The sequence below is a fragment of the Dendropsophus ebraccatus genome, chromosome 10 (assembly GCF_027789765.1).
Source record: "Dendropsophus ebraccatus isolate aDenEbr1 chromosome 10, aDenEbr1.pat, whole genome shotgun sequence".
NCBI lineage: Eukaryota > Metazoa > Chordata > Amphibia > Anura > Hylidae > Dendropsophus > Dendropsophus ebraccatus.
Genome location: NC_091463.1, coordinates 35399747 through 35425668, shown reverse-complemented (window position 1 = coordinate 35425668; position 25922 = coordinate 35399747). Strand labels below are relative to the sequence as shown.

Here is a 25922-nt window from a genome sequence, read left to right as displayed (position 1 = left end):
ACTATGGGAACCCCCAGCAATAGTATAGCATTGATCAGTGTTCTCTGCCCTCTTCCATGAGAAGATCGCCGATCGCATGGAGGTATGTGTTATTCCTCCATCTCTCAGAAAAATCTATCAGGGGGCCTGATCAGACATTGACAGGGGCCTCTCCTTTCACACTTAAACGTCGCAATCACATCACATTGAGAGGATAATGCCGGGTAGCAGCACAATCACTGCTGCCCGTCACTGACAAGGAGCCACCAGTTCACACCCTGTATGGAGCAAGCTTAACTGCTGAGCTTGCGCCATAGAAAAAGCATGGCGTATGGGTAACGCTTGGGTTGTCAAGTCCCAGGCAGCCATGCCATACCTCTACAGGGCCGAGGTTCCTTTTCCTCTGAAGTACCCCTTTAACTGCCCATGATGAAAATAAATTACATTTAGGGTACAAACCCACTTGCCGGATCTGCAGCGAGTCTCCTTGTTGCGTTTTTGCAGCGAGACTCGCTGCAGATCCCAGCCCTATACTTTCATTAGCAGAGAAACTCGCAGCAGGGATGTACATCCCTGCTGCGATTTTGTCTGCAGCCCTCCCCGTTAACCCCCTAGCCGCCGGACATTATACATTACCGGGTCCCCGTTCCTGCTTGCTTCGGGGCTCCCGGTGTCTTCACGGCCCGCCCGGCCAATCAGTGCGCTGCGGCAGGGCAGCGCACTGATTGGCCGGGCAGAATGTGCCGGGAGCCTCCGAAGCAAGCAGGAGCGGGAACCTGGTAATGTATATCCTGCCCGCCCCCCCTGCAGCCCCGATCGCTCCCGGCCGCATGATCGCCCCCCCGCACCCCCCGGCCGCACGATCGCCCCCCGCAGCCCCCGGCCGCACGATCGCCCCCCGCGGCCCTTGCAGCCGGGGGGTGCGGGGGACGATCATGCGGCCGGGGGTGATCGGTGCTGCAGGGGGAAATCGTGCGGCCGGGGGGTGTGGGGGGCGATCATACGGCCGGAGGGTGCGGGGGGCGATCATGCGGCCGGGGGGTGCGGGGGGCGATTGTGCGGCGGGGGGCGATCATGCGGCCGGGGGCGATCGGGGCTTCAGGGGGGGCGGGCAGGATATACATTACCAGGTCCCCGCTCCTGCTTGCTTCGGCGGCTCCCGTCACACGTTCTGCCCGGCCAATCAGTGCGCTGCCCTGCCGCAGTGCACTGATTGGCCGAGCGGGCCGTGAAGACACCGGGAGCCCCGAAGCAAGCAGGAATGGGGACCCGGTAATGTATAATGTCCGGCGGCTAGGGGGTTAATGGGGAGGGCTGCAGACAAAATCGCAGCAGGGATGTACATCCCTGCTGCGAGTTTCTCTGCTAATGAAAGTATAGGGCTGGGATCTGCAGCGAGTCTCCCTGCAAAAACGCAGCATGGAGACTCGCTGCAGATCCGGCAAGTGGGTTTGTACCCTTACAGTCATTACGAGGTTAAGGAGCAGAATGCTAAATGAAAGCTGTACTGTAACTGGTTGCTATGGGCAACAGTTTCATAAATCTACAACATTTTTGGAATGGCAACATTTCTTTGGAGTTATTCCAAGGTTATCCGTAAGAAAACAAAGCATCACATTCCATCCAGGTGAAGCTTTTATTATCTATAGAATTCTTATTCAGCTTTAGTTTAGTTTTTGTTACATTTACAGCAAGATAAAAAAGGATCCCTAAAACTCATACAATGACATAAAATCTATAGGTCGGTATTTCCAGTTTGCATATTTTTTGTAGACCGAATACTTTTGGTTGAAGGACACTGCTTATAGTTTGCCTCTTCCACCCAGGCTTCCCGATAGGGCAGGATAACAGGCGGCAGCGTGTTGTCGTGAGATGGCGGCGGCTGCACCTTCTTACACATGGTTATCAGCGACTTCAGCTCCAGCCTGAAGCTGTCATTCAACCAGCAGTAAATAAATGGGTTATAACAGGTGCTGCTCATTGCAAACCAATGCAGTGCAAAGTAAATGGCGTTTTTTGTCTTGATGCCCAAGCTTGATATAAGAACCACGTAACAATTCAGAGGAAACCAACAGACTGCAAAGACAACCACTACTAAAACCAACATTTTAATGCTCTTCTTCTTGTTTTTCCGATGGGTGATGTACTGCTCTGTGGTAATGTCCCCGATTGCATTTCTCATCCACAACTTCTTGGCCAGTCGGCTGTATGTTATCGTGATGATAAGAAGAGGTAACAAGTAAAGAAGCAGAAAAGTAGCTAGATCCAGGTACTTCCAAAACAGGTCTGAAGGCTCAGGAAAATCAGGAATACATAAGCTTCTTACTGTACTTTGTCTAGGAAATAAAGCATAAAGACGGGTTTAGGCTTTACTGTATAATAAGATATTCTAAGTTCAATTAAGTTTTTTCATATTAGGCTGGGTTCACACTGCGTTTTTGAAATCCGTTTAACGGATCTGTTTTTTTTTAAAGGACAAAAAAAAAAATAGTGTCAGCAACGTTTTTGTGTCCGTCCAAAAAACGGATCCGTTTTTTATAATGGAAGTCACAACTGCATCCGTTTTTGCAATCCGTTTTTCATCCGTCTTTTTAAAAAAAAAAAAAAAAAAACGGATGAAAAAAACGGATTGCAAAAACGCAGTGTGAACTCAGCGTTATTGTCAAATGGTCCATGACTGGGTAAAGTTATTCTTAAAAAACATGCTGTCTATTTTGTAGACTGCAGGTCAACAGGTAAGCATCTGTATTAAATAGGCATTGCCATTTCAACAAATATAGATGACTAGTACATGATTATATAAGAAATTTTGTAATATATCTTATCAAACAAAAATGCTTCCTTCTACTGTTATCAAGCTCAACAGGGACGGGAAGGGGATGGTAAGGGGAGTGCCTAGTAATGTACATGTGCTGCAGAGAGAAAAAAGACAGCTAAAACACAACTTGCAAAACAGAAATTTGCTGAAAATGCCATGTAGAAGATAAATAATGTTCACAGGAATATGCTAAAACATCAGGCTAAAATATGCAGAACTTGTGTGGTTCTATTGAAATAGACAAAGATCACAATGATAGGCTACAACCACACAGTGTCTTTTTTTAAATTCGGGCGCAAAATGAAGTCCGTCCAAAAAAAAAGTTAGTTAAAAATAGCTGATCATTGCCTTCTATTACACAGGACCGAAAACGTATTACACAGGGCCGATAATTGTTCCACTTAATACGTAGTAACAGTACTCTGTTGGGCAACATAGCTTGTAGACAATCTTGATAGGAGATAATCGCACACATAATCGCAAACGGTTTAGAAAGATAATGCCTCTTGCCAGAAAAGTTTACAGAGTGCCAGGCCTGGTAGCACAAGCCCCAGGCTTGCACAACCAGGTGTAGCTGACCATTCAAGGTTCCCTGAAATGGACGAGCAAAGATCAATTAGTACGTCGGCTTTATCAACTCTTTGCTCTGCTGCAGATGATCTTAAAAAGTAATCAGTAAAACTTTCTCTATACTTACTAGACCAGAAAAGACAGGATCCCACCCAGGAACTAACAGAGAGTTATATAGTAGTGGATGAGACTTGTCTCCCATTGGTGGGGAAACTTCTGGAAGGAACACGGCCTAAGTGTGTGATAGGGCAGTGTGGTACGTGGTACCCAGCTTAATGATTGGACAACAGGGAACCAAACAAGTGCACAGTTAACTCTTATAGTACCTTCAGCTGTGCAATACATATAGAAAAGTGAGACACCCAGTGGCAGAAGTAAAGAAGACATCCTTCAACCCAGAGTATGAGACACATATAGAATAACTGACAACAGGTTGTGCTAAGAAGTAGTGGCACACCTGCTCTACAATTATACAGTACTAGAAAATGTACCCGGCGCTGCCCGGGTATAAATTGTCAGTGTGTTAATTAGATTTGTTCTAAGGTGCCCAGGAGGCCAAGCTAAAGGTATTGTTTTATCTGAGTTAATCAGTGGAATTAGTGTATACCTGTAGTGCATAGTTGGAGGGGTTCTTTATACCCACAATGTATAGTTTTTAGGGGTCTCGCATATCTGTAGTGCATAGTTGGTGGGGCTGTATACCTATAGTGTATAGTTGTGGGAGGTCCTGTATACCTGCAGTGTACAGTTGGTGAAGGTCCTGTATACCTGTACTGTATTTTTCGGGGGTCCTGTATACCTGTAGTATATAGTTGGTGCTGTATACCTGTAATGTATAGTTGGTGGAGGTCTTGTATACCTGTAGTTTATAGTTTGAGGGTCCTGGATACCTGTAGTGTATAATTGGTGGAGGTCTTGTATACCTGTAGTATATAGTTCGGGGGTCCTGTATACCTGTAGTAAATAGTTTGAGGGTCCTGTATAACTATAGTATAGAGTTGGTGGAGGTCCTGTATACCTGTAGTGTATAGTTTGGGGTCCTATATACCTGTAGTATATTGCTGGTGGAGTTCCTGTATACCTGTAGTATATTTGGGGTCCTGTATACTTGTAGTATAGAGTTGGTGAAGGTGCTGTATACCTGTATTATAGAGTTGGTGTAGGTCCTGTATACCTGTAGTGTATGGTTTTGAGGTCCTGTATACCTGTAGTGTATAGTTTGGGGTCCTATATACCTGTAGTATATAGTTGGTGGAGTTCCTGTATACCTGTAGTGTATAGTTTTGGGGTCCTGTATACCTGTAGTGTATAGTTTGGGGTCCTGTATACCTGTAGTATATAGTTGGTGGAGGTCCTGTATACCTGAAGTATATAGTTGGTGGAGGTCCTGTATACCTGTAGTATATAGTTTTGGGGTCCTGTATACCTGTAGTGTAAAGTTTGGGGTCCTGTATACCTGTAGTATATAGTTTTGTGGAGGTCCCGTGCACTTGTAGTGTATAGTTTTGGGGTCCTGTATACCTGTAGTGTCCTGTATACCTGCAGGGTTGTATTTACCCGTATGGCAGTGTTTTTCAGTCACAGTGTGTCGGTATTGGTCATGTCTGGTATGGGGGTGTTATCCAGTCACAGTATGGCGGTATTGGTCAGGTCTGGCGGTGTTATCCAGTCACGGTATGGTGGTATTGGTCAGGTCTGATATGATGGTGTTATCCAGTGACAGTATGGTGGTATTGGTCAGGACTGGTGTGGCGGTGTTACCCAGTCACAGTTTGCTGGTATTGGTCAGGTCTGGTATGGCAGTGTTATCCAGTCACAGTATGGCGGTATTGGTCAGGTCTGGTATGACAGTGTTATCCAGCACAGTATGGCGGTATTGGTCAGGTCTGGTATGGCAGTGTTATCCAGTCACAGTATGGCGGTATTGGTCAGGTCTGGTATGACAGTGTTATCCAGCACAGTATAGCGGTATTGGTCAGGACTGGTGTGGCGGTGTTATCCATTCACAGTATGGCGGTATTGGTCAGGTCTTATATGACAGTGTTATCCAGTCACAGTATGGCGGTATTGGTCAGGTCTGGTATGACAGTGTTATCCAGTCACAGTATGGCGGTATTGGTCAGGTCTGGTGTGGCAGTGTTATCCAGTCACAGTATGGCGGTATTGGTCAAGTCTGGTGTGGCAGTGTTATCCAATCACAGTATGGCGCTATTGGTCAGGTCTGGTGTGGCGGTGTTATCCAGTCACAGTATGGCGGTATTGGTCAGGTCTGGTATGGAGGTGTTATCCAGTCACAGTATGGCGGTATTGGTCAGGTCTGGTATGGAGGTGTTATCCAGTCACAGTATGGCGGTATTGGTCAGGTCTGGTATGACAGTGTTATCCAGCACAGTATGGCGGTATTGGTCAGGTCTGGTGTAGCAGTGTTACCCAGTCACAGTTTGGTATACCTGTTGTGCCCTGTATATACATGTACTGTATGGATGGAGTAGGGGGTCCTGTATATACATGTACTGTATAGATGGAGTAGGGGGTCCTGTATATATATGTACTGTATAGATGGAGTAGGGGGTCCTGTATATACATGTACTGTATAGATGGAGTAGGGGGCCCTGTATACATGTACTGTATAGATGGAGTAGGGGGTCCTGTATATATATGTACTGTATAGATGGAGTAGGGGGTCCTGTATATACATGTACTGTATAGATGGAGTAGGGGGTCCTGTATATATATGTACTGTATAGATGGAGTAGGGGGTCCTGTATATACATGTACTGTATAGATGGAGTAGGGGGTCCTGTATATACATGTACTGTATAGATGGAGTAGTGGGCCCTGTATATACATGTACTGTATACATGGAGTAGGGGGCCCTGTATATACATGTACTGTATACATGGAGTAGGGGGCCCTGTATATACATGTACTGTATAGATGGAGTAGGGGCTCTACCAGTTATTACTGTGGATGTTGTGAGGCAGCTTCCCTAGCAACCATTGCTCCCTGTGAAAATGAAAGCAGTAATCCTATTGGTTGCTAAGGCTCCAACTGCCGTGTCTGCTGCAGCTAATTATATCACCTGTGTTTGCAGTGAGGAGATTTTCCCATTCATCTCTATAGGGCGCCGCTCTTTCCCCTCCCCCTCCCCTCCTGTACATCTGGCGGGGACGGGACCTTCGCAATAACCTTCCCGGGCACCCAATGTATCTGTGTGCCAAATTTGGGGTCAAACGGTTCAGGCGTTTGGATGTCTATAGAGGACAGACAGACAGACAGACAGACAGAAGGACAGACAGACAGACAGACAGACTTTGATTTTTATGATATAGATATTTTGGAATCTCCTGCTGATAAACATTCCTATTGACTCACACAAGTCTATCATATAGCAACACCTTGTTTTAAAGTGACAAAAACTGGTGTAAATTATAGTAGAAATCTATGTCTTCTTTGTCTAGTTGACTTAGATTTCAGCTACAGCTGACTCACGGGTGGCCTCTTTTTTGATCTAAGGCATCACTTTCCCTTTTCCTCTCCATCTGGCCCAGGCCTCCATGATGATTTTTGCCATCTAGGATTTATCTCCTCAGAACCTGCCAGAGAAATCTTAGGCTCTGCACAGGGTCCCATACAGCAGTAATTTTACTGTTTTGTGTAATGAGCAGTAAAGTGAGTAGGTATGTGGGTTACCACTGTATGCAGATTCTATGATCCCCCCCCCCATATAGTAATAATCCCCCCAGCTGTGCCCCAATATAGTAATAATATCCCCTTCTATAACCCCCCTTATATAGTAATAATGTCCCCTTCTATGCACCCCCATCCATAGTCATTATGATCCCCTGTTGTGTACAGCACCCTTACCCGCCCACATTAATAATGCCCCTGCTATGCCCCCCCCCCCCCCATTTATAGTAATAATCCCTCTGCTAAGCATCCCCCCACCCATAGTAATAATGCCCCCTGTTGGGTACAGCCCCCTACCCACAGCAATAATGCCCCCTGTTCTCCACAGCCCCCACAGTAATATTGCCTTCAGCTGTATACAGCCCCCACCCACAGTAGTAATGCCCTTACTGTATAAAGCTCCCCACCCATAGTCAAAATGCCCCCTGCTGTATACAGCCCCCTACCCATAGTAATAATGCCCTCTGCTGTATACAGCCCCCTACCCACAGTAATAATGCTGCCTGCTGTATACAGCCAGCCACCCACAATAATAATAATGCTCCAACAAAAAACAAACAAACATATGATTCTCCTACATGATTGCAGGAAAGCAGCAGGACCCTCTGTCTTCTGGCTCCAGTGTCTGTCAGCAGGACGGATCCTCCAGCAGGCGCAATGACATAATATCATTGTGCCTGCTGGAGAGATCACTTCCGGCTGCGGACACATTATATGCCCTATCCACACCCCATGTTCCGTTTTGCTGCCTGTGTTACTATAGATGGATTTTCCCTAAAACAGGTTGCTGAGCCACAGCATGCACACATCTTCCCTCTTCCACCTCTCCCTTCCTTGGCTGGAGGTTCAATCCTGTACATCAATTAGTGAAGATATGGAGTGTGTGGGAGGGAAGAGGCATGCATGCTATGGTTCAGCATCACTTCTGGGGCACTTCTAAAGAAAAATGCAATTTTATGGCTGTGCAAATGGCTATCAGTAAAGACAAAGGCTTTGTTTGTTTTATCTCCCTATCAGCCTGTGTCTGCAGTTCTATACATGGTACGGACCTGACAGATTCATTTTTACTAGGCTTAGACCTTCCTTCTTCACATGACTTAACAGAAAAAAGCAGAACAAGATCAAACTGAATTCGGTAATACATTGATCATTTTAACAGTTAGATAACCGGCTATTTACTGCCTCCGTGTTTCTCGAGTGAAATTAGATTTAGGCTAATGCTGCTTAGTATAGACAAATGGCAATTATATTATGTAAAAATCAATCCAGTCAGTCAATCCTGTATACCCACACAGCAGTACCTTAGTATGTACATGTGAAGATAACTTTTCTGCTGGAAATCCAGACACAGACACTAAAAGATAAATGTTACTCTAGAGAAAACCTTTAAATTGGCCTGATATAAGTTTATTTGTTTGTTTGTCAGTTTTGGTCATTCGGCAGCTGGTGATTGTGGGTATTTATGCCTGTATTGTTTTCTGCCAAATCAAAGAGAAGGACCGGGCCAATTGTCATTTTTGCATTTTCGTTTTTTCCTCCTCGTCTTCTAAGACCAATAACCTTACAGGGCCATATGAGGGCTTGTTTTTTTTCAGGAACAGGTGTACTTTGTACTGGGATCGTTCAATCTGCCATAAAATGAATGACGGAACCCCCAGATTATCATTTATGTGTTGAATCTGGGTCCAAAAAATTTTTTTTTGCTAATTTTAGGGGGGGGGGGGGGGGGTTCCATGTTTACGTAATGCACTTTACGGTAAAACTGACATTTTGTTTCTTTATTCCATAGGTCAGTCTGAACACAGCGATATGCATATTTACTAGGCTTTTGAACTTTTTACTATTTTTGTTAGCAGTAAAACTTTTTTTTTGCAAATAGGTATATTTAAAATGGCCCTATTGTGACTCATAGGCTATGTTCACACAACGTTTTTTCATCTCCGTTTAAAATGGGGAAGGGTCATTTTGACTTTCATTGGGGGAGGGGCTTTGGGGAATTTTTTTAAACTTTTATTGATTTTTTTTTTTTACTGTTTTTAAGTCCCCTTAGATTTCTTGGTGCTTGGTCCAGTTAAAATGCTTTTATCATTGATTGATTGTGCCATCAGGATGAGGCTTCACTGCTGCTGCACCATTTTGCCCCACCCACATCAACGCCGTAGGCCCCACCCCTCCGTGACATCATCGTTGTCTAGGCCCCCACCACTTTGGCGTCCATTTGAATGGGGCGAGCTAGAGGGGGTGTAGCCTAGACCTCTAAGCCAGCCCATTTCAAAGGCTGCTGAAGGGGTGGGGCCTATGTCACCAATGTGGGTGAGGCAAAGTGGCACAGGAGCAGTGAAGCCTTTCTATACACTAACCAGCAGCAGAATGGCAGCGGGACACATGACCAGTGTTATTATACATCAGGATCACATGTCTTGCCGACAGGTGTCCATTCGTTACACGTTTTGGCTCTGTAAGAAAAAAAAAAAAGCAAAGCCTTCAGTAGGCTTAATCTAATGCCCCTCTGCTTTAATGTGGAGACAAAACGCATTACAGTAAAATAAAGAAAGATCAGTGGGAGATCCTGTTTCATTCCGCAGGCTTATGATTGGCCAGAACTTTTCCTAAAAGTACAGGATGTCTTCTTTGTGTACTGCTAGAAAGCTGCAGAGGGTTTCATAATCCCACCCTCTAAGCATGATTCACACCCTTTAGTTACCTAACCCCACACTCCTGAGTCTAGTAGCAGCCATTCCCCATTGTGCCATAAAGGTCTCACCTATTTGACTATTTACTTAGACGTGCAGATGGAAAACCAAATAATAGGCCCCTATATCTTGGTAAAGGGGGAAGCAACAAGAACGTAAAACACTGCTGGAATCGGATGATGACTTTAGGCTATTAAGTGGTAGAAACACTTAAGATCTTTGACATCCCGTTAGATAAATATAAGGTAATGGTGCAAATACAACAAATGGCACAATATTTTCATCCTGACTCTAGAATAAGGCATACTAGGCCAGAGGGATGTCATTTTTTTTGTATACTGCATTTGTTTTCCTGTCTTCAGGTGATAAATCATTCATACAGTGTTTCTGCTCTTGGCGGGCAATAGATCAGTAATGACTAGTATTGGCTTAAACCTGGAGGAGCTACTCTGGACACTTGGGGCTGAGTCAATGAGCACTGGACTGTATCGGAAAAGCTGAAGGAGACAGACATTAGACTGAACCTGCAGCCATATCATTCAATCATTATTCCATATAAGTATTTTATTATTTGATATTTCAAGATTGCATGTTGGAAGTGCAGTCCAAACTGTAGGCTTTCAAGAAGTCCTGTTGGCTTCACAATACATAAAAAGCACTATTCAGTGTCCAAATAATACCCCCAAACAATGCAAAATTACAGAGCTTCCATATAATAATGCCATACAGTATTGTTTATACTGTAATATGCCTCCTAAATAACAGGACTTACAATTCCCAGGTATCAGAGACTAATAACTAATGTGAATATATACTGTATATATAGTAATTTCCTGCTTTATTTAAGACGCACCTGACTATAAAATGCACACCTGGTTTAGACAACTGAAAACAGGAAAAAATATATTTGATGCTAATTAAACTACCCTGGTGATCTAAAATAGTGAAGTGGTTAATGCAGTGATGGGGTCAAAGTTTATTGAAATTAAATGGCTTCTTTAACACTCTACTGTACATATAGTATACCCATAAATACACAGCTCTGCTGCAGGCACAATACACACCCACCTCTGCTGCATCATACACACCCAGCTCTGCTACATCACAGCAATAAAAACATACCCACAGACACACAGTGTTTTATCAATATAAATACACACCTCTGCTACATCACTATTTACAAACAGCTCTGCTACATAAAGACACACACAGCCACTCAAGCAAACACAAATTTTAATACAGATTGGGGAAAATTTATCAAACTGGTGTAAAGAAGCATTGGCTCAGTTGCCCCTAGGAACCAATCAGATTTCACCTTTCATTTTTCAAAGAGTCTGTATGGAAAGAAGGCTACGTTCACACTACGTAAAACTACGGCCATAGTTTTGAGGGTGGAACATAGCTTTATTTGCAATGGGATCCCGGCCGGAGCGTACACACATTCAGTGAATTGCGGCCGCAGAAAGACCTGTCAGTTCACACAGTGAAGCGAGTGGCTCCGGCCGCTCGCTTCACTGTGGGCTATGGGAAGCTCTGATGCGGGCGCACGCTGATGGAGGTGCACGTAACAAACAACAGGACGCGTTTCGGCGTGGTCCGCCTTTCTCAACTGTCTACTATAATTACGTGCACCTCCAGATGGAATAAAGCCTAATTGCAAGTTATGCCAAGTGAGTGTCGGGAACTTCTTTTGCTATTGTAATCACATGACTGTGACATCACTGAAAGTCCTGTAGGTCCTTCAGCTCCATCCTGGGAAAGTTTCACATGACCTCCAGATTCCTCTTCCGCACTGATCTCACTGATCAGTGTCGGGCAGGAGAAGGAAGAGGCATGTGCAGCTATCAGTAGGTGCACAGTTCACTCTACAGTCGGGCACTTGGCTTTGAACATTAGGGGAGCAGTAAGGACGTCTGACACTGTGAGGCTGCCCTGTCTGCAGAATATAAGTTACAGGCACTTTTTAGCGAGATATTTTCTTGTGCGTCTTATAAAGAAAAATACAGTATACATACATATGTATGTGTTTATTTAACATGGAAAAATAGAATATTTTCAACTTTTCTTATATTAGAATATTCTTCTAATTTCTTTAAAAATAGTAAAGTAACAAACTTGTCAAGGAATTATAGATATAAACCTATTTCAATTTTATGTCTGGTCAGTAAATACAGCTGTTTTTCCAAATAATAAATGCCAGCCACATTAACAATATCCATGGCGTTCACATCCAGTAACCTTCTCTATCATTTCGATGTTCACATTCAGCCAGTCTATTAGAATGCAGCCGGCTTCCTCACAGCTGTACTAAATTACAATACAGTATCTAGACTGTATACATAGAAAATTACTTGTCATTTCCCAGATCACGCTGTTGGCACAAAGCCGATGTGTTTTTCACATCCATTGAGCTGATAAAACCACCCAGGGGTCAATTCAGCTCAAAGCTGCTAAATAGTATAGGTTGAGTGTTCTTGTCTGAATGTTCACAATACAAAGGCATTACTGCATCAATTACATACAGAGCGCATGTACAGTATGTCTCTATTGTTTCAGAAAATACAATATATTCCTATATACATTTATTAGACTACATGCAGATTTTTTAAGATTTTATTCTTTATTCATCCTACACTTGATTAGGCTTATATATTTACCTGAATCCCTATTGAAATCTGATACTGTGTGACTCAAGCGAAGACATGGTGGGCTGCAAATTGAGTAGAATAACAGGCAATTGTAATAGTATATTGTTTAGTCGTAATGATCTGATGGATGGAACATGATACTATAATGTTACTAGGAGAAGTCCCCAACCAAGTTGTATACCTTTATGACATATCAAAGGAAACATTCCAATGTCATTCTGGTCACATCTATGTGACTAGCCTATACATTTCTATCCAACACAGTAAAGATCTCACGGCAGTACATTAATGTGACATGTGTCTACAGACACCAACCCCATGGGGGAGATTTATCAAAGGGTGTAAAATTTAGACTGGTGCAAACTACCCACAGCAACCAATCACAGCTCAGCTTTAGGCAGTGCTGAAAGGAAAGCTGAGCTGTGATTGGTTGCTGTGGGCAGTTTGCACCAGTCTAAATTTTACACCCTTTGATAAATCTCCCCCCATATGTGGAGCCATATTTGTTCATTGATTTGGTCACACTAGCCATTACTGAAAACAATTTAATGTTTAAGGCTATGTTCACACAACGTATATTTTTATAAAAGTACGGCCGTTGTTACAATCGTCAAAAACGGGGAAACAGTGATCACCAGATGATGTGGCGGTGGTAGATTTATCAACTAAGCAAATGTAACCAAAAAGCTTTAGTGAGATCCAAACTTATAGTATTTATCCATACATTTCCCCACATTGTACAAGTTTTAGTAGAAGTCTGGAGAAATTTTTTTTAAAATTATTTAAATTACCAATATACGCTTATTACGGGAAATTCACATAAAGTGCTTTTTCCCTGCGCTTACTACTGCATCAAGGCTTTACTTTCTAGATAACATGGTGATGTCACGACCCGACTCCCAGAGCTGTGCGGGCTGTGGCTGCTGGAGAGGATGATGACAGGGGGACACTGAGGGACACAGGGCACTGGAGGGACACTGAGCATTCCCCCTGCCATCATCCTCTCCAGCAGCCACAGCCTGCACAGCTCTGGGAGTCAGGTTGTGACATCACCATTTTATCCAGGAAGTGAAGCCTTGATGTAGTAGTAAGTGCAGGGAAAAAAGCACTTTATAAGCATTTCCATAATAAGTGTATATTGGTGATTTGTATAACTTTTGGGGGCAATACAATACTTTAATAAAAAAATTTACCGGACTTCTCCTTTAAAGTATCCTTCAAGTCCTTTCCACCTGGGATATCTGTACCCACTAGGGAATACACCTGGCAATGTTATCCTCACCGTGGCACAGTGTTCTTCTAAGACTTTTATATGGCTTACTTCTTTTGGAAATCTTTTAAGAGTCCAGTGGTGGACTGATGCTCCACTATACTCTGATTTGTTCATGCCTTCTGCCCTGATTCTGGTGATTACTATATTATTCTCTCCACAGTATAATTAACTGAGAGACTTTGACACTACTCTGTATCATTGTTTTAGCGACCTTATTATTGATTAGTTCTATTGATTTTAACTTACTGTTCTCGAGTTTATTCAACTATTATTATGTCCATCCATTATGTTGTATGGGAAAGTAGCACCTAGGGTATAACCATGTACTACATTATGCAGCTATTGGTTATGTACGATTATCATATTATTCCAGTAATTATAAATATACTAAAGCTGGTTCCTAATAGCTTTCCTTCAAATGATAGCCTATGTTATTTCTAACATGATTGTACATCAGTTTATTCATCCAAAATAATCAATTACCCTAGCAAAAAGGCCCTATAGTCTTGACCACTCAGTGTTTCACTTTCCTGCAATCTTTCCTGGGGCTGCTCATTCTCGTTCTTTCAGCAACTTCTTCCTTCTTACCTCAGGCCACCAAGGTGTGCACGTGGCCAACTGCTCTGGATTTATAGAGGCAGCTAGTCTCCACCTGCTACTGCTGTCTGCCAATCCAGAGCCACCTGCATTCAAACTAGCTCCACCTGCCTGTCCTTGCCTAAGTGTTATTGGATTCCTGCATTTGAAACACAGCTGTGTTTCGGCTATTCTGCTGATTCTCCATGAATTCTGATCTGTGCCTATTGTTCAGATTATGCTTACTGTCTGAACCCTGTACCGTGTGCCTCTACTGTTGCCCTTTTCCTGCTGTGCTACTGCTGTTTCTTTCCTTTTTGTTCTCATAGCACCTTTAAAACCAGTGCATCAGAAACGCCTTCTCCCCACATATCATGTGTTATCACAAAGAGAGCAGAAAGGTACCCTTTAACCCCTTGCTGCAAAATGACGTTCCGGGAACGTCATGTTAAGCAAGTAGTTCCTGCAAAATGATGTTCCTGGAATGTCATGCTAACCCTGCCTCCCCCCGCTGTCCCTAGAGGCAATCGGGCAGCGGGAGGAAGCTATCTAACTCAGCCTCCTCCTGCTGCCACTGCCCAGAGGGAAACCGCGTTCCCCCTTCAGCAGTTAACCTCAAAAGCGCTGCATCTATGCATCTATGGGGCATCAGGAGGGAGATCTGCTCCCTCCAACCCCCTCTCCAACCCCCCCAAAGCCGTACGAGTGATTGCACGTCTCCAGGAGGGTAGCCATAGCAACCCAGACACTGCCCAGTGAGTCTGGGCTTCTATGGTTGTAACGATCAGGCCCCTGCACTGAAGCAGGGACCTGATCGTTTGAATGAGCTGTCAGTGTACTGACAGCTCATTCACTCTATAATACATTACAGCACAGATCATGTGCTGTAATATATTATATATACACCTGCAAAAGTTACTGTTAAAAACACAAACACACACAACATAAATAAACATACAAAATACATAAATACACACACAAATACATAAATAAATAAATAAACAAACAAATATAAATAAATAAATAAACACATTCTCCATCCACCTTTATAAATTATCCACTATAAATAAAATACATATATTTGGTATTGCTGCGTCTGTAATGATCCTGTCTATTAACCCTTTACATTAATTATCCTGCCCGATTAACGTCGTAAAAAATAAAAAACTAACCAAAATGATATTTTTTGTTAATCCTGCCCCCTAAAAAACATAGCCCTCACATAACTCCATTGGCGAAAAAATAGAAATATTACTGCTCTTACAATATGCAAGACACAAAGGGGGAGATTTATCAAACATGGTGTAAAGTGAAACTGGCTCAGTTGCCCCTAGCAACCAATCAGATTCCACCTTTCATTCCTCACACTCTTTGGAAAATGAAAGGTGGAATCTGATTGGTTGCTAGGGGCAACTGAGCCAGTTTCACTTTACACCATGTTTGATAAATCTCCCCCAAAGAGTTTTTTTTTAGTATAAATGTCATAAACTATAAAAGAAAAAAGCTATATAAAATTGACTTTACTGTAATCGTAACTACCTGACAAATAAAGATAACATGTCATATGTAGTGTATAGTAAACATCGTACAAAAAAATGATGAAAAACATCTGCTAAATTGTGTTTTTTATTTGTCCCACTTCATAAAAAATTTAATAAATATGATCAGGGTGTCACATGCCCCCAGAATGGTATAGATGGAAACGTCAACTTGTCTTACACAAATACTTTGGCCCTGCAAGGCCTCTGTCACATGGTATAATGGCTAAAAAAATCCTGAAATAATAAAAGGCCCCAAAATTCACCAGTTCTCTGTCATGTCTGAGGCCTGTGGTTGAGTCAGGTGATGCACTGTGGCCACATATTGGGGATTTCTAGAAACATTGGAGTAAGGAGAATAAATATTAAGTTGTGTTTCTCAGTTAGTATTTGCTGTGTTAAAGAAAATAAATAAATTACAATGGAATAGCTGCAAAAAAAAATGAAAATTTTTAATTTCCCCTGAAACTTGCTTACATTTCTGCAAAACACCTAAAGGGTTAATAAACTTGTGACATGCTACTTTGAATACTTTGAGGGGTGTAATTTTTACAGTGGAGGTATTTATGGGGGTAACTAACATACAGGCCTCACAAATCCACAAAATCAGAATTAAAAATTTTCCTGAAAACTTGAAAAATTGCTACAGAATTTCGAAGCCCTACTATTACTGTTGCAGTAATAATTAGTTTATGTGGCATGACTATCTTTTTTAGTAAAAGAGAATTTTAAAGAAAAATGTTTAAAACAATGTGCAAATGTGTTTTGTTTTTTTGTTTTTTTACAAAAAACTACTCAATTCATCAACCAAAGTATACCACAAACATAAAGAGGAATATGTCACGAAAAAACTGTCTCAGAATAACCGTGATAGTTAAAAGCTCCGCAGAGTTATCACTACATAAAGAGAGACAGGTCAGATTTGAAAAATAGGCCCTGGGCATTAAGGCCAAAACAGGCTGCGGAGGCAAGTGGTTAAGGCAGGAAAAATCATAGCTATTGCTGACATAGGTTACCTGTAATTATAACGGAAAAGCTTCTGATATATAGCATGAGGCAGGGAGAAGCATGTTGCCATGATCCAGATAAATGTAATGCTTATAAATCCTCTTGTTAGTGACATCCTTGGCTTCAAAGGGTTAAGAATTACCTGGGGTGAAGAGAGACCTTAATGTTATATTAGGTTAAAGCGCAACTATAAAATATTTTGACCTTTCAGTTTTAGTTAGCTTAGGTCATGATAAGACTTTTTGCAATTTACATTAATAACCTAAAATGAACAGTTTTTTAAATACATAAGGCTGACTATGCCCTTACAGCACTCTCTGGCTCTGACTTATTTCTGCATTCCTGCTGGACACTTCCCCTCCCTGCAGATCCGTCCTGAGTGTACAGACTGTGACAGGAGGATCAGTTAACAGCCCTGACAGAGACATAAACAAATCCTCCTCCCCCCCTCCTAGCAGCACATTCTCCCCCCTCCCCTCACAGAGGTGACTAAGCAGAGCTGAGGGTGTTGTGTGTGAGGAGCAGCGCAGGGGATGCTGGATGGAGAGACAAGTACTCAGTGCTTCAACAAGGAGGGACATCCCAGCCATGACTCCAATGTACTGCATGAGGGAGAGTGGGTGAGTCACTGAGGGGAGGACTACAAGTCCCAGCACAACACAGCTGTAGTCCTTCCATAGTACATATAACATTCACTATCAGATGTCTGCAGCAGGTGCCCCACCTCCATGGCTGACATTATCCTACAGTGTAATGAGAGCAGATGACTGTATCTAATCCCACTGTGTGTGATACCATCTGCTGGGGCTCTGTATCTAATCTTACATTGTGATACTGTATGCTGGGGCTGTATCTAATCCTGCTATGTGTGATACATCTGCTGAGGTGTTGGTCAGTGAATGGAAGGACGCAGCCAGGGAGATGAGGAATAGGCCACGCCCACTTTCATGCAGCCAGAAGAAAAATTCATTTATTCTTCTGAGCCAAAGAACTGGGGATATCTCAGCGAGCGTACACACTATCAACGCAGTTTAGGGCTCTTTTTAAAAGGTAACACGAGGGCTTTTTATTTGAGGAATTTCAATTTTTGGTTACTGAAATTATAGTTGCGCTTTAATGATGATCTTTTAAAATTTAAATCTAATTTTCATATTCACATATAAATTATTAACCTTGTTTTTTTTCCTACATGCTCATAATTACTGTATGTCTCAGCCTAGAAGAAATGCTGCATCGGAATGGAAACCTGCAGACACTGACCGAGTATCTATGGGATGTGCAGCATCCTGGAAATCCAGTAAAGTTTCCCCTTGCTACTTATATACAACTCAAAAAGTCTGGTACTAATGTCTTGGTGCCAGATACTGTAGGACACCTTCAGAGGTTCAGGCTTCAGATTGGTTAGAGCTATTTTGGCAGCACAAGGGAATCCAACACAATATTAGGCAATATTTAAATTTTTTTGGTTGACAAGTTAAAGTACATGCATAATAATTTAAGTTTTCTTGATGTTTACATTACATAGACACTCTATGTCATTATTTATACCTACATGTGCTACCAAAAGGCCATACAATCCCTACAGCCCCACATTCATATCTTTATCTTTTATTTTCTTATTAAAAAAACCCACATAAAATGGGTATTCTGGAATATTGGGGGGGATTTATCAAACATGTTGTAAAGTTAAACTGGTTCAGTTTCCCCTAGCAACCAATCAGATTCCACTTTTCATTCCTCATAGACTGTTTTAAAAATGAAAAGTGGAATCTGATTGGTTTCTAGCGACAACTGAGCCAGTTTCACTTTACACCATGTTTGATAAATCTCCCCCATTGTTTTTAAATCAACTGGTGCCAGAAAGGCATTCAGATCTGTATATTTCTTCTTCTATTTAAAATGAATGTACTACCAGTAGATCGCTTTTTTAATTTTTTTACATGACTTGTCTTTACCGGCACCGGCATCTCTTTTTAAGAACCGCAGCTTGGTTTCTGCACATGGTGCCGGTCTATTATCGAGCACCGGCAATGATGAAGCACTAGAGCCGGGCCCACCAGCCCCCAGTGTGACGACCGGCCCTCCCCTTTGTGACGTGACACCATTGATTCCAGTGCTTCATCCCCGGTCTATTCAGTAATAGACCTGCGCCGAGCACAAGAACAGGGCTACAGTTCAAAAAAAAGCACTGCGGCACCGACAACCCTGCTTCGGCGCCAGTCTATTCATATAAAAAAAAAACATGGTAGGAAGGCTTGAATTTTTTAAATAGAAGAAATGTACAAATCTGTATAACTTTCTGGTTAAAGCTAATTTGAAAATATTTTTCCTTCGGACACCAATTAAAGGATTGTATATCTATATAAGGTAAAATAAAAAAAACAACTGAAATTGTCATAATATGTATAAGACCAAACAGACCAAGCTCAATTAACATATCTAAACACTAATTGCTGGGAGGAAGTTGCCAAAAAAGAGAAGCTTGTGTTTAAGTGTGTGCTGTCCCCACACTTATATGCTTGTTATAGTAAGGGGTAATCCTTGGATACTTAACAAAATATGCATCAATAGATAATAGATACTTTTTTGTGATAAAATGTTAATACTGGTAGTACCTGGTGTCGGTCCAAAGCTATTGCAGTAAGTGTAAGAGCTGACACATGCAAGGAACAATACTGGACAAAGCGACTGATGTGACACATGTCTTTTCCAAAGACCCATGTGCTGTTTACAAAGCGTACCTGATAAAAGATAAAAGTAAAACATTAATATGGCTTTCACTCCACAGATACATTGGATATATTCAAAGTAAACCCAAACCTGCTTCTCCGAGGTCTGGGGTTACAGACCAGTTCAGATTGTGAGCAGGGCATAGAGAATCCTTGGAGGACAGCCCACACAGGCTGTAGTTGGAAAAAAACCTGTCACTAGGATATGTCATCAATTTTTGTAAGTGATAGGTAAAGTAAAGGTCCCAATAGAATTTGGCCATCAGTATAAAGTGTATGGGGCTCTCGTAAGACTCCACCAACAAAGGATGTCTTTGTTCTTGTGAGATCAGCTGCCACCAGAGCTGTCTCGCTGTGGCCTACCCCTCCCCATAGTGAACACAGGAAAGTTTGACTGTAACAAACTTTTATGTGTATAGGAAGGACAAGAGAGAGAACTGTCTGCTCAACAATCTTCCGGTTGACACATATTAAAGGTGTATGCCCACATTAACACCTGGCCACAAAGAATTTACCAAAACACCTTATAAAAAAGCAACCAGCCAACATCTTGATGGCAACAAAGTGGACCATAATGCCATAAAAAATCAGGTTATTATAAGGTCGAAGTATGTGTGTGTGTGTGGGGGGGGGAGGGGGGGTCCTGCCTACTACTAGAGGGTGGTAACTTCAGCCTATTGTATAATATTCAGAGATAATAGTCTCACCAGAGTGAAAGGTGTGTTGAGCAAGGTGATCAGGATATCCGAAACAGCCAGGTTGACAATGAACAAGCTGGTGGCAGAGTGCATTCTTTTGTTCTTCATTACCACATGGCAAACCAGCATGTTGCCAAAAAGGGACACAACAATGATAACAGAGTAGGCTATAATCAGCAGAGCCTTTACTGTGGGCTTCTGGGAATCTGCCTCGTATTTCGCTAACTCTGCAAACCTTTTCCATTCATCAATGTTCCTAGTTGTCCAGTTGAATGAAGTTTTATTCATTGTCTGAAGTATGGTGATCATAGCACTGAATGAGGAATTGATGGTATGCTCCTCCCCCGTGCCGTGAAACCCTGGGATTTGTTGGAAAGGCTTAAGTAACAGGTGACTCATAGTTCCTTAAGGTAAATCCAGAAACAAATCCAATACTATTTATCCAGCAGAATTAATACACCAAAAATGTATCATCTGGTTTAAGATCAGATGAAGTTGTCATCCAAGAAAATCCATTATAAATGTTATACTTCATCAATGTGACTTGTGACATGCAAATCTTGTTTCTGTAACCAAACAAACCAGATGGTGTCTCTATAATAAGCTTTAGCCAGTATGCCAGTAAGTAGAATTCTATGTGCTCCACCATTGATTATTACAAATGTCTGGTAAAGGTCAATAGACCTGAGATTCCAGGGCTGTTATCCAGAATTAATTCCTATTCAAAGTAAGTTCCTCGAGTTCTGTAATTACATTGTTCATGGGTTGTCTGGGTAATGGTTTGATATTCTTTTTGTGTCTGAAGTTCAATCGCCTGGATTCAGCATCTGATGGGAAGATTAAAAGGTTATCACACATTGCATTGGTTAACTTGTAGGATGTTTTCCTTTTAGGTAGAAACAAATTTAAATCCAATGTAATCTTTTGGGCTTCCTTGTGCAACAGTTTAAAATAATAGGCTCTTTTAATTGCTGCATTAAAGAGGCATTCCACTTTTTTTTCTCCTCCCGGCAGCAAGCTGGCACATATACTTACCATTGATGATCGATGTCCCGTGGCATGGCTTCATTCCGGTCCTACATCGCCATTCAGATCCTGCTGGCAGTGACACAGCTCTTCTGACCCCTCTTCTTTCTACAGGGCTTTTGAAAGCCAGAAGTCAGGGCCTCCAATGCATCTCTATCAGAGCACTCTCATAGAGATGCATTGGAGACCCTGACTTCCAGCCTCCTTAGCTACAGGCCAGTCGGCAAAGAGGTCACTTAGACGCCCGCGGGATTTGAATGGAGCAGTAGGATGAGATTGAGGCCATGCCATGGGACACCGATCATCAATGGTAAGTATATGTGCCAATCTGCTAATGGTATGTATATGTGCCAGCCTGCTGCGGGGAGAAATGAAAAAAAGCGGAATGCTTCTTAAATGTTTTAAAGGACAAGACTTTCACAGACTAAATAAACTAATGGCAAGCATACAGTAGATCACATTTTTCCCACTATTGGGCTATGTTCACACACAGCAGCTTTATTTTCCGGCATTTTACTGTTCAAACTTTTTCAGCTTTTCTTTTTTGGTCGATTTTTTACAGTTTAAAAAAAGGCTAAAACTGTGAACATAGCCTTAGAGTGATAGAATGGGGTCATTTCACGCAAGTCACTACAATGGCCTCTATTAGACTGGTATGGAAACTTACAGTCTTAGTACATGTGGGTCCATACAGTATGTCTTTTTATGACAAATAAATATTAATATATATATAGTACACGCTCTGGCCGGGATCCCATGCAGGGCTGCAAAGAACTGACATGTCAGTTTTCAGATAGACCTGTCAGTTCACAAAATGAAGCGAGCCGCTCCAGTCGCTTGCTTCATTGTGTGCTATGGGGGTTCTGATGCGGGCGCAGGCTGATGCGCCCGCATCAGAACACTGTGGCCGGAAGGCTCATCCGGCAGGTACTTAAGTACCGGCCGGGATGATCTTTTCAGAGACCGGCGGTTCTGTGACCCGGCCGGGATCCCATAGAAGAATAGGCAATGTTCCACACCGTACAAAGTACGGCCGTTGTTGCCATCGGCCATACTTTTGCCATACTGTTGCCATACTTTTAGGCTGTGTTAACATAGCCTTAGCCCAAAGGGTTTCTGCATGAAAAAAGGCAAAATCATATTTAAAAAAATAAATTCCATTAAATATGTAATATAAGTACACAGTTTTTATCAGTTGTTTACATTTTATGGCTTCTGTTTGATGAAACCTTCAAAAATGTATTCTGCTAGTATACAGGTGTTATTTAAAAAAAAAAAGTTCATAGTTAGGTAGGGCATGTCATAAGGATTCTGAGCACATCTTTTTTCCATAGGCAAATCTGTGTCCGGCATACCAAATCTACACCTGCTTCCAGGTGTAGATTTGGATCATGATTTGGGCCGATAAATGAGGTGCGGGAGGAGGCCCACCCATCGGGCGAGCAAGCAATATGGCAGGCTAGGTAGAATTGGCCCAGTTGCCCCTAGCAACCAATCAGATTCCACCTTTCATTTTTCAAAAAATCAGTGAAAAACGAAAGGTGGAATCTGGTTTCTAGGGACAACTGAGCCAATTCTACTTTACACCAGTTTGATAAATCTCCCCCATTATCTCTATACACCTACATTCGAATTTATAAATACCCCAGCCAGACCACAACTTAAAGAACAGAGTGGTGGTCTGTTATAGACAACCAACTGTCAACAATGGAAGGGAAAAGGCAGAATATCGGGTGAAGGAGGCAAGTTTGCTAAATAAATACAGTGGGGAAAAAAAGTATTTAGTCAGTCACTAATAGTGCAAGTTCTCCCACTTAAAAAGATGAGAGACGTCTGTAATTTACATCATAGGTAGACCTCAACTATGAGAGACAAAATGAGAAAACAAATTTTGTAAGAATTTATTTGCAAATTATGGTGGAAAATAAGTATTTGGTCACCTACAAACAATCAAGATTTTTGGCTCTCACAGACCTGTAACTTCTTCTTTAAGAGTTTCCTCTTTCCTCCACTCATTACCTGTAGTAATGGCACCTATTTAAACTTGTTATCAGTATAAAAAGACGCCTGTGCACACCCTCAAACAGTCAGACTCCAAACTCCACTATGGTGAAGACCAAAGAGCTGTCAAAGGACACCAGAAACAAAATTGTAGCCCTGCACCAGGCTGAGATGACTGAATCTGCAATAGGCAACCAGCTTGGAGTGAAGAAATCAACTGTGGGAGCAATAATTAGAAAATGGAAGACATACAAGACCACTGGTAATCTCCCTCGATCTGGGGCTCCACGCAAAATCTTACCCCGTGGGGTCAAAATGATCACAAGAACGGTGAGCAAAAATCTCAGAACCACACGGGGGGACCCAGCGAATGAACTGCAGAGAGCTGGGACCAATGTAACAAAGCCTACCATCAGTAACACACTACGCCGCCAGGAACTCAGATCCTGCAGTGCCAGACGTGTCCCACTGCTTAAGCCAGTACATGTCCGAGCCCGTCTGAAGTTTGCTAGAGAGCATTTGGATGATCCAGAAGAGTATTGGGAGAATGTCCTATGGTCTGATGAAACCAAAGTGGAACTGTTTGGTAGAAACACAACTTGTCGTGTTTGGAGGAAAAAGAATACTGAGTTGCATCCATCAAACACCATACCTACTGTAAAGCATGGGGGTGGAAACATCATGCTTTGGGGCTGTTTCTCTGCAAAGGGGCCAGGACAACTGATCCGGGTACATGAAAGAATGAATGGGGCCATGTATCGTGAGATTTTGAGTGTAAACCTCCTTCCATCAGCAAGGGCATTGAAGTTGAAACGTGGCTGGGTCTTTCAACATGACAATGATCCAAAGCACACCGCCAGGGCAACGAAGGAGTGGCTTCGTAAGAAGCATTTCAAGGTCCTGGAGTGGCTTAGCCAGTCTCCCGATCTCAACCCTATAGAAAACCTTTGGAGGGAGTTAAAAGTTTGTTTTGCCAAGCGACATCCCCAAAACATCACTGCTCTAGAGGAGATCTGCATGGAGGAATGGGCCAACATACCAACAACAGTGCGTGCCAACCTTGTGAAAACTTACAGAAAATGTTTGACCTCTGTCATTGCCAACAAAGGATATATAACAAAGTATTGAGATGAAATTTTGTTAATGACTAAATACTTATTTTCCACCATAATTTGCAAATAAATTCTTACAATATCAGACAATGTGATTTTCTGAATTTGTTTTCTCATTTTGTCTCCCATAGTTGAGGTCTACATATGGTGTTAATTACAGACGCCTCTCATCTTTTTAAGTTGTGGAACTGACTAAATACTTTTTTCCCCACTGTATATCTGCAAAAATGCTGAGCCCTACAAGGATAACTATGCAAGTTGAGATGTAACCTTTAATATAAATTACATTACATGATGTGAACCTAGCCTTTACTATTCAGAGACATGCATTATTCTGGGATTATGTTTTTTTTTAATTATAGAAGCATGCTACTAAGCAGCTCTTGTTCTTGTCCTGTATGTATCTATAGTATCTATAACAGACTGTACACACAGGCATAGAAAAACACACCTTTAACCAGACAAATGTAAAAATACAGTATATTTGCTGCTCAGGACGACTCCAACACAGTCAGTTAAGTACAAGCATATGCCTGATGCAAAGTAGTACATTATCATGTTTTAGAACAACCCGTTCTAAAACACAACCCAACAGGGGACTGAGCTTTCGGGGATCTCCCTTCATCCTTAGTCGTTATCTTTGTAATTGTTCATTTCCGCATTTTGCTACATGTACAAAGTGTACTGTTCTGATGAATTAATGAAAGAAGATTCATTCCCCTTGTCACTCCAGAGAAATATGCGACAACCGCCTCCAGTTTTTCAATTAGTCGCAATTCCATTTTTAAATATTGTCTCTAATGTAAATTTCATTATTGCTACATGAAGCACTTTCAGAACTGAAAAATAACATGATGTGGTACCATAATATTATTTACTGATGTTTGTTAACTAGAGATGAGCGAACCTCGAGCATGCTTGAGTCGATCAGAACCCGAACTTTTGGCATTTGATTAGCTGGGGCTGCTGAACTTGGATAAAGCCCTAAGGCTATGTGGAAATCATGGATATAGTCATTGGCTGTATCCATGTTTTCCAGACAACCTTAGAGCTTTATCCAAGTTCAGCAGCCACCGCTAATCAAATGCCGAACGTTCGGGTTCGGATCGACTCGAACCCAAACCCGGTTCGCTCATCTCTAGTGTTAACTCTTCATCGACATGGTTGTCAGCTTCTGATATGGGAATTAAATGTATGTTAGCGGAGATGCTTTACCGTCCAACAAAGAAAAGAGACGCTGTGGCACTCACTAAGGGGGTGCAACATGTGTTTATTACTTAATCAAGGTCATGGATACAAACAATACAGGCTACAATCATTTTGCACTAATGTGCACTTTCTCTTGGCCCCTGAGAGATGTTTTATTACCCACTGTGCCACCATTTACATACTCTCTTATATTATACACAGTACATACACACACACACACTGGAAGAATGCTAGGGGCAATGTACTGGTAGTTTTCGCTAGATTTTGAAGCTACGTTTCCTTGGTAAACCATAAGCTGTGTTTTTAAGCCTTAATTTTTTAAGCACCGCTGTAAGTGGAAATGTTAGAGTTTAG

At 42.1% G+C, this 25922-nt stretch overlaps 1 protein-coding gene across 1 annotated transcript; it reads right to left on the bottom strand.

The window, feature by feature from the left end:
- Positions 1-1656: 1656 nt before the first annotated feature.
- LOC138766390 (G-protein coupled receptor 83-like) lies at positions 1657-20619 on the bottom strand. The gene is made up of 4 exons (XM_069943968.1): positions 20230-20619; positions 19409-19534; positions 16802-16935; positions 1657-2315 (listed from the first exon to the last, which is right to left on the bottom strand). Exons 1-4 carry the CDS (start codon positions 20617-20619, stop codon positions 1715-1717), a joined length of 1251 nt encoding a protein of 416 aa, XP_069800069.1. The 3' UTR covers positions 1657-1714.
- Positions 20620-25922: the final 5303 nt, after the last annotated feature.

Bases quoted from the DNA above. Each gene is read 5' to 3' on its own strand.
- LOC138766390 (XM_069943968.1), bottom strand. From the start codon at position 20,619: ATGAGTCACCTGTTACTTAAGCCTTTCCAACAAATCCCAGGGTTTCAC. The intron at 19,535-20,229 runs GTGAGACTATTA...ATCTTTTATCAG, and splicing joins TCAACACACCTTTCACTCTG to GTACGCTTTGTAAACAGCAC. The intron at 16,936-19,408 runs GTACTACCAGTA...TCTTCACCCCAG, and splicing joins TAGCTTTGGACCGACACCAG to GTAATTCTTAACCCTTTGAA.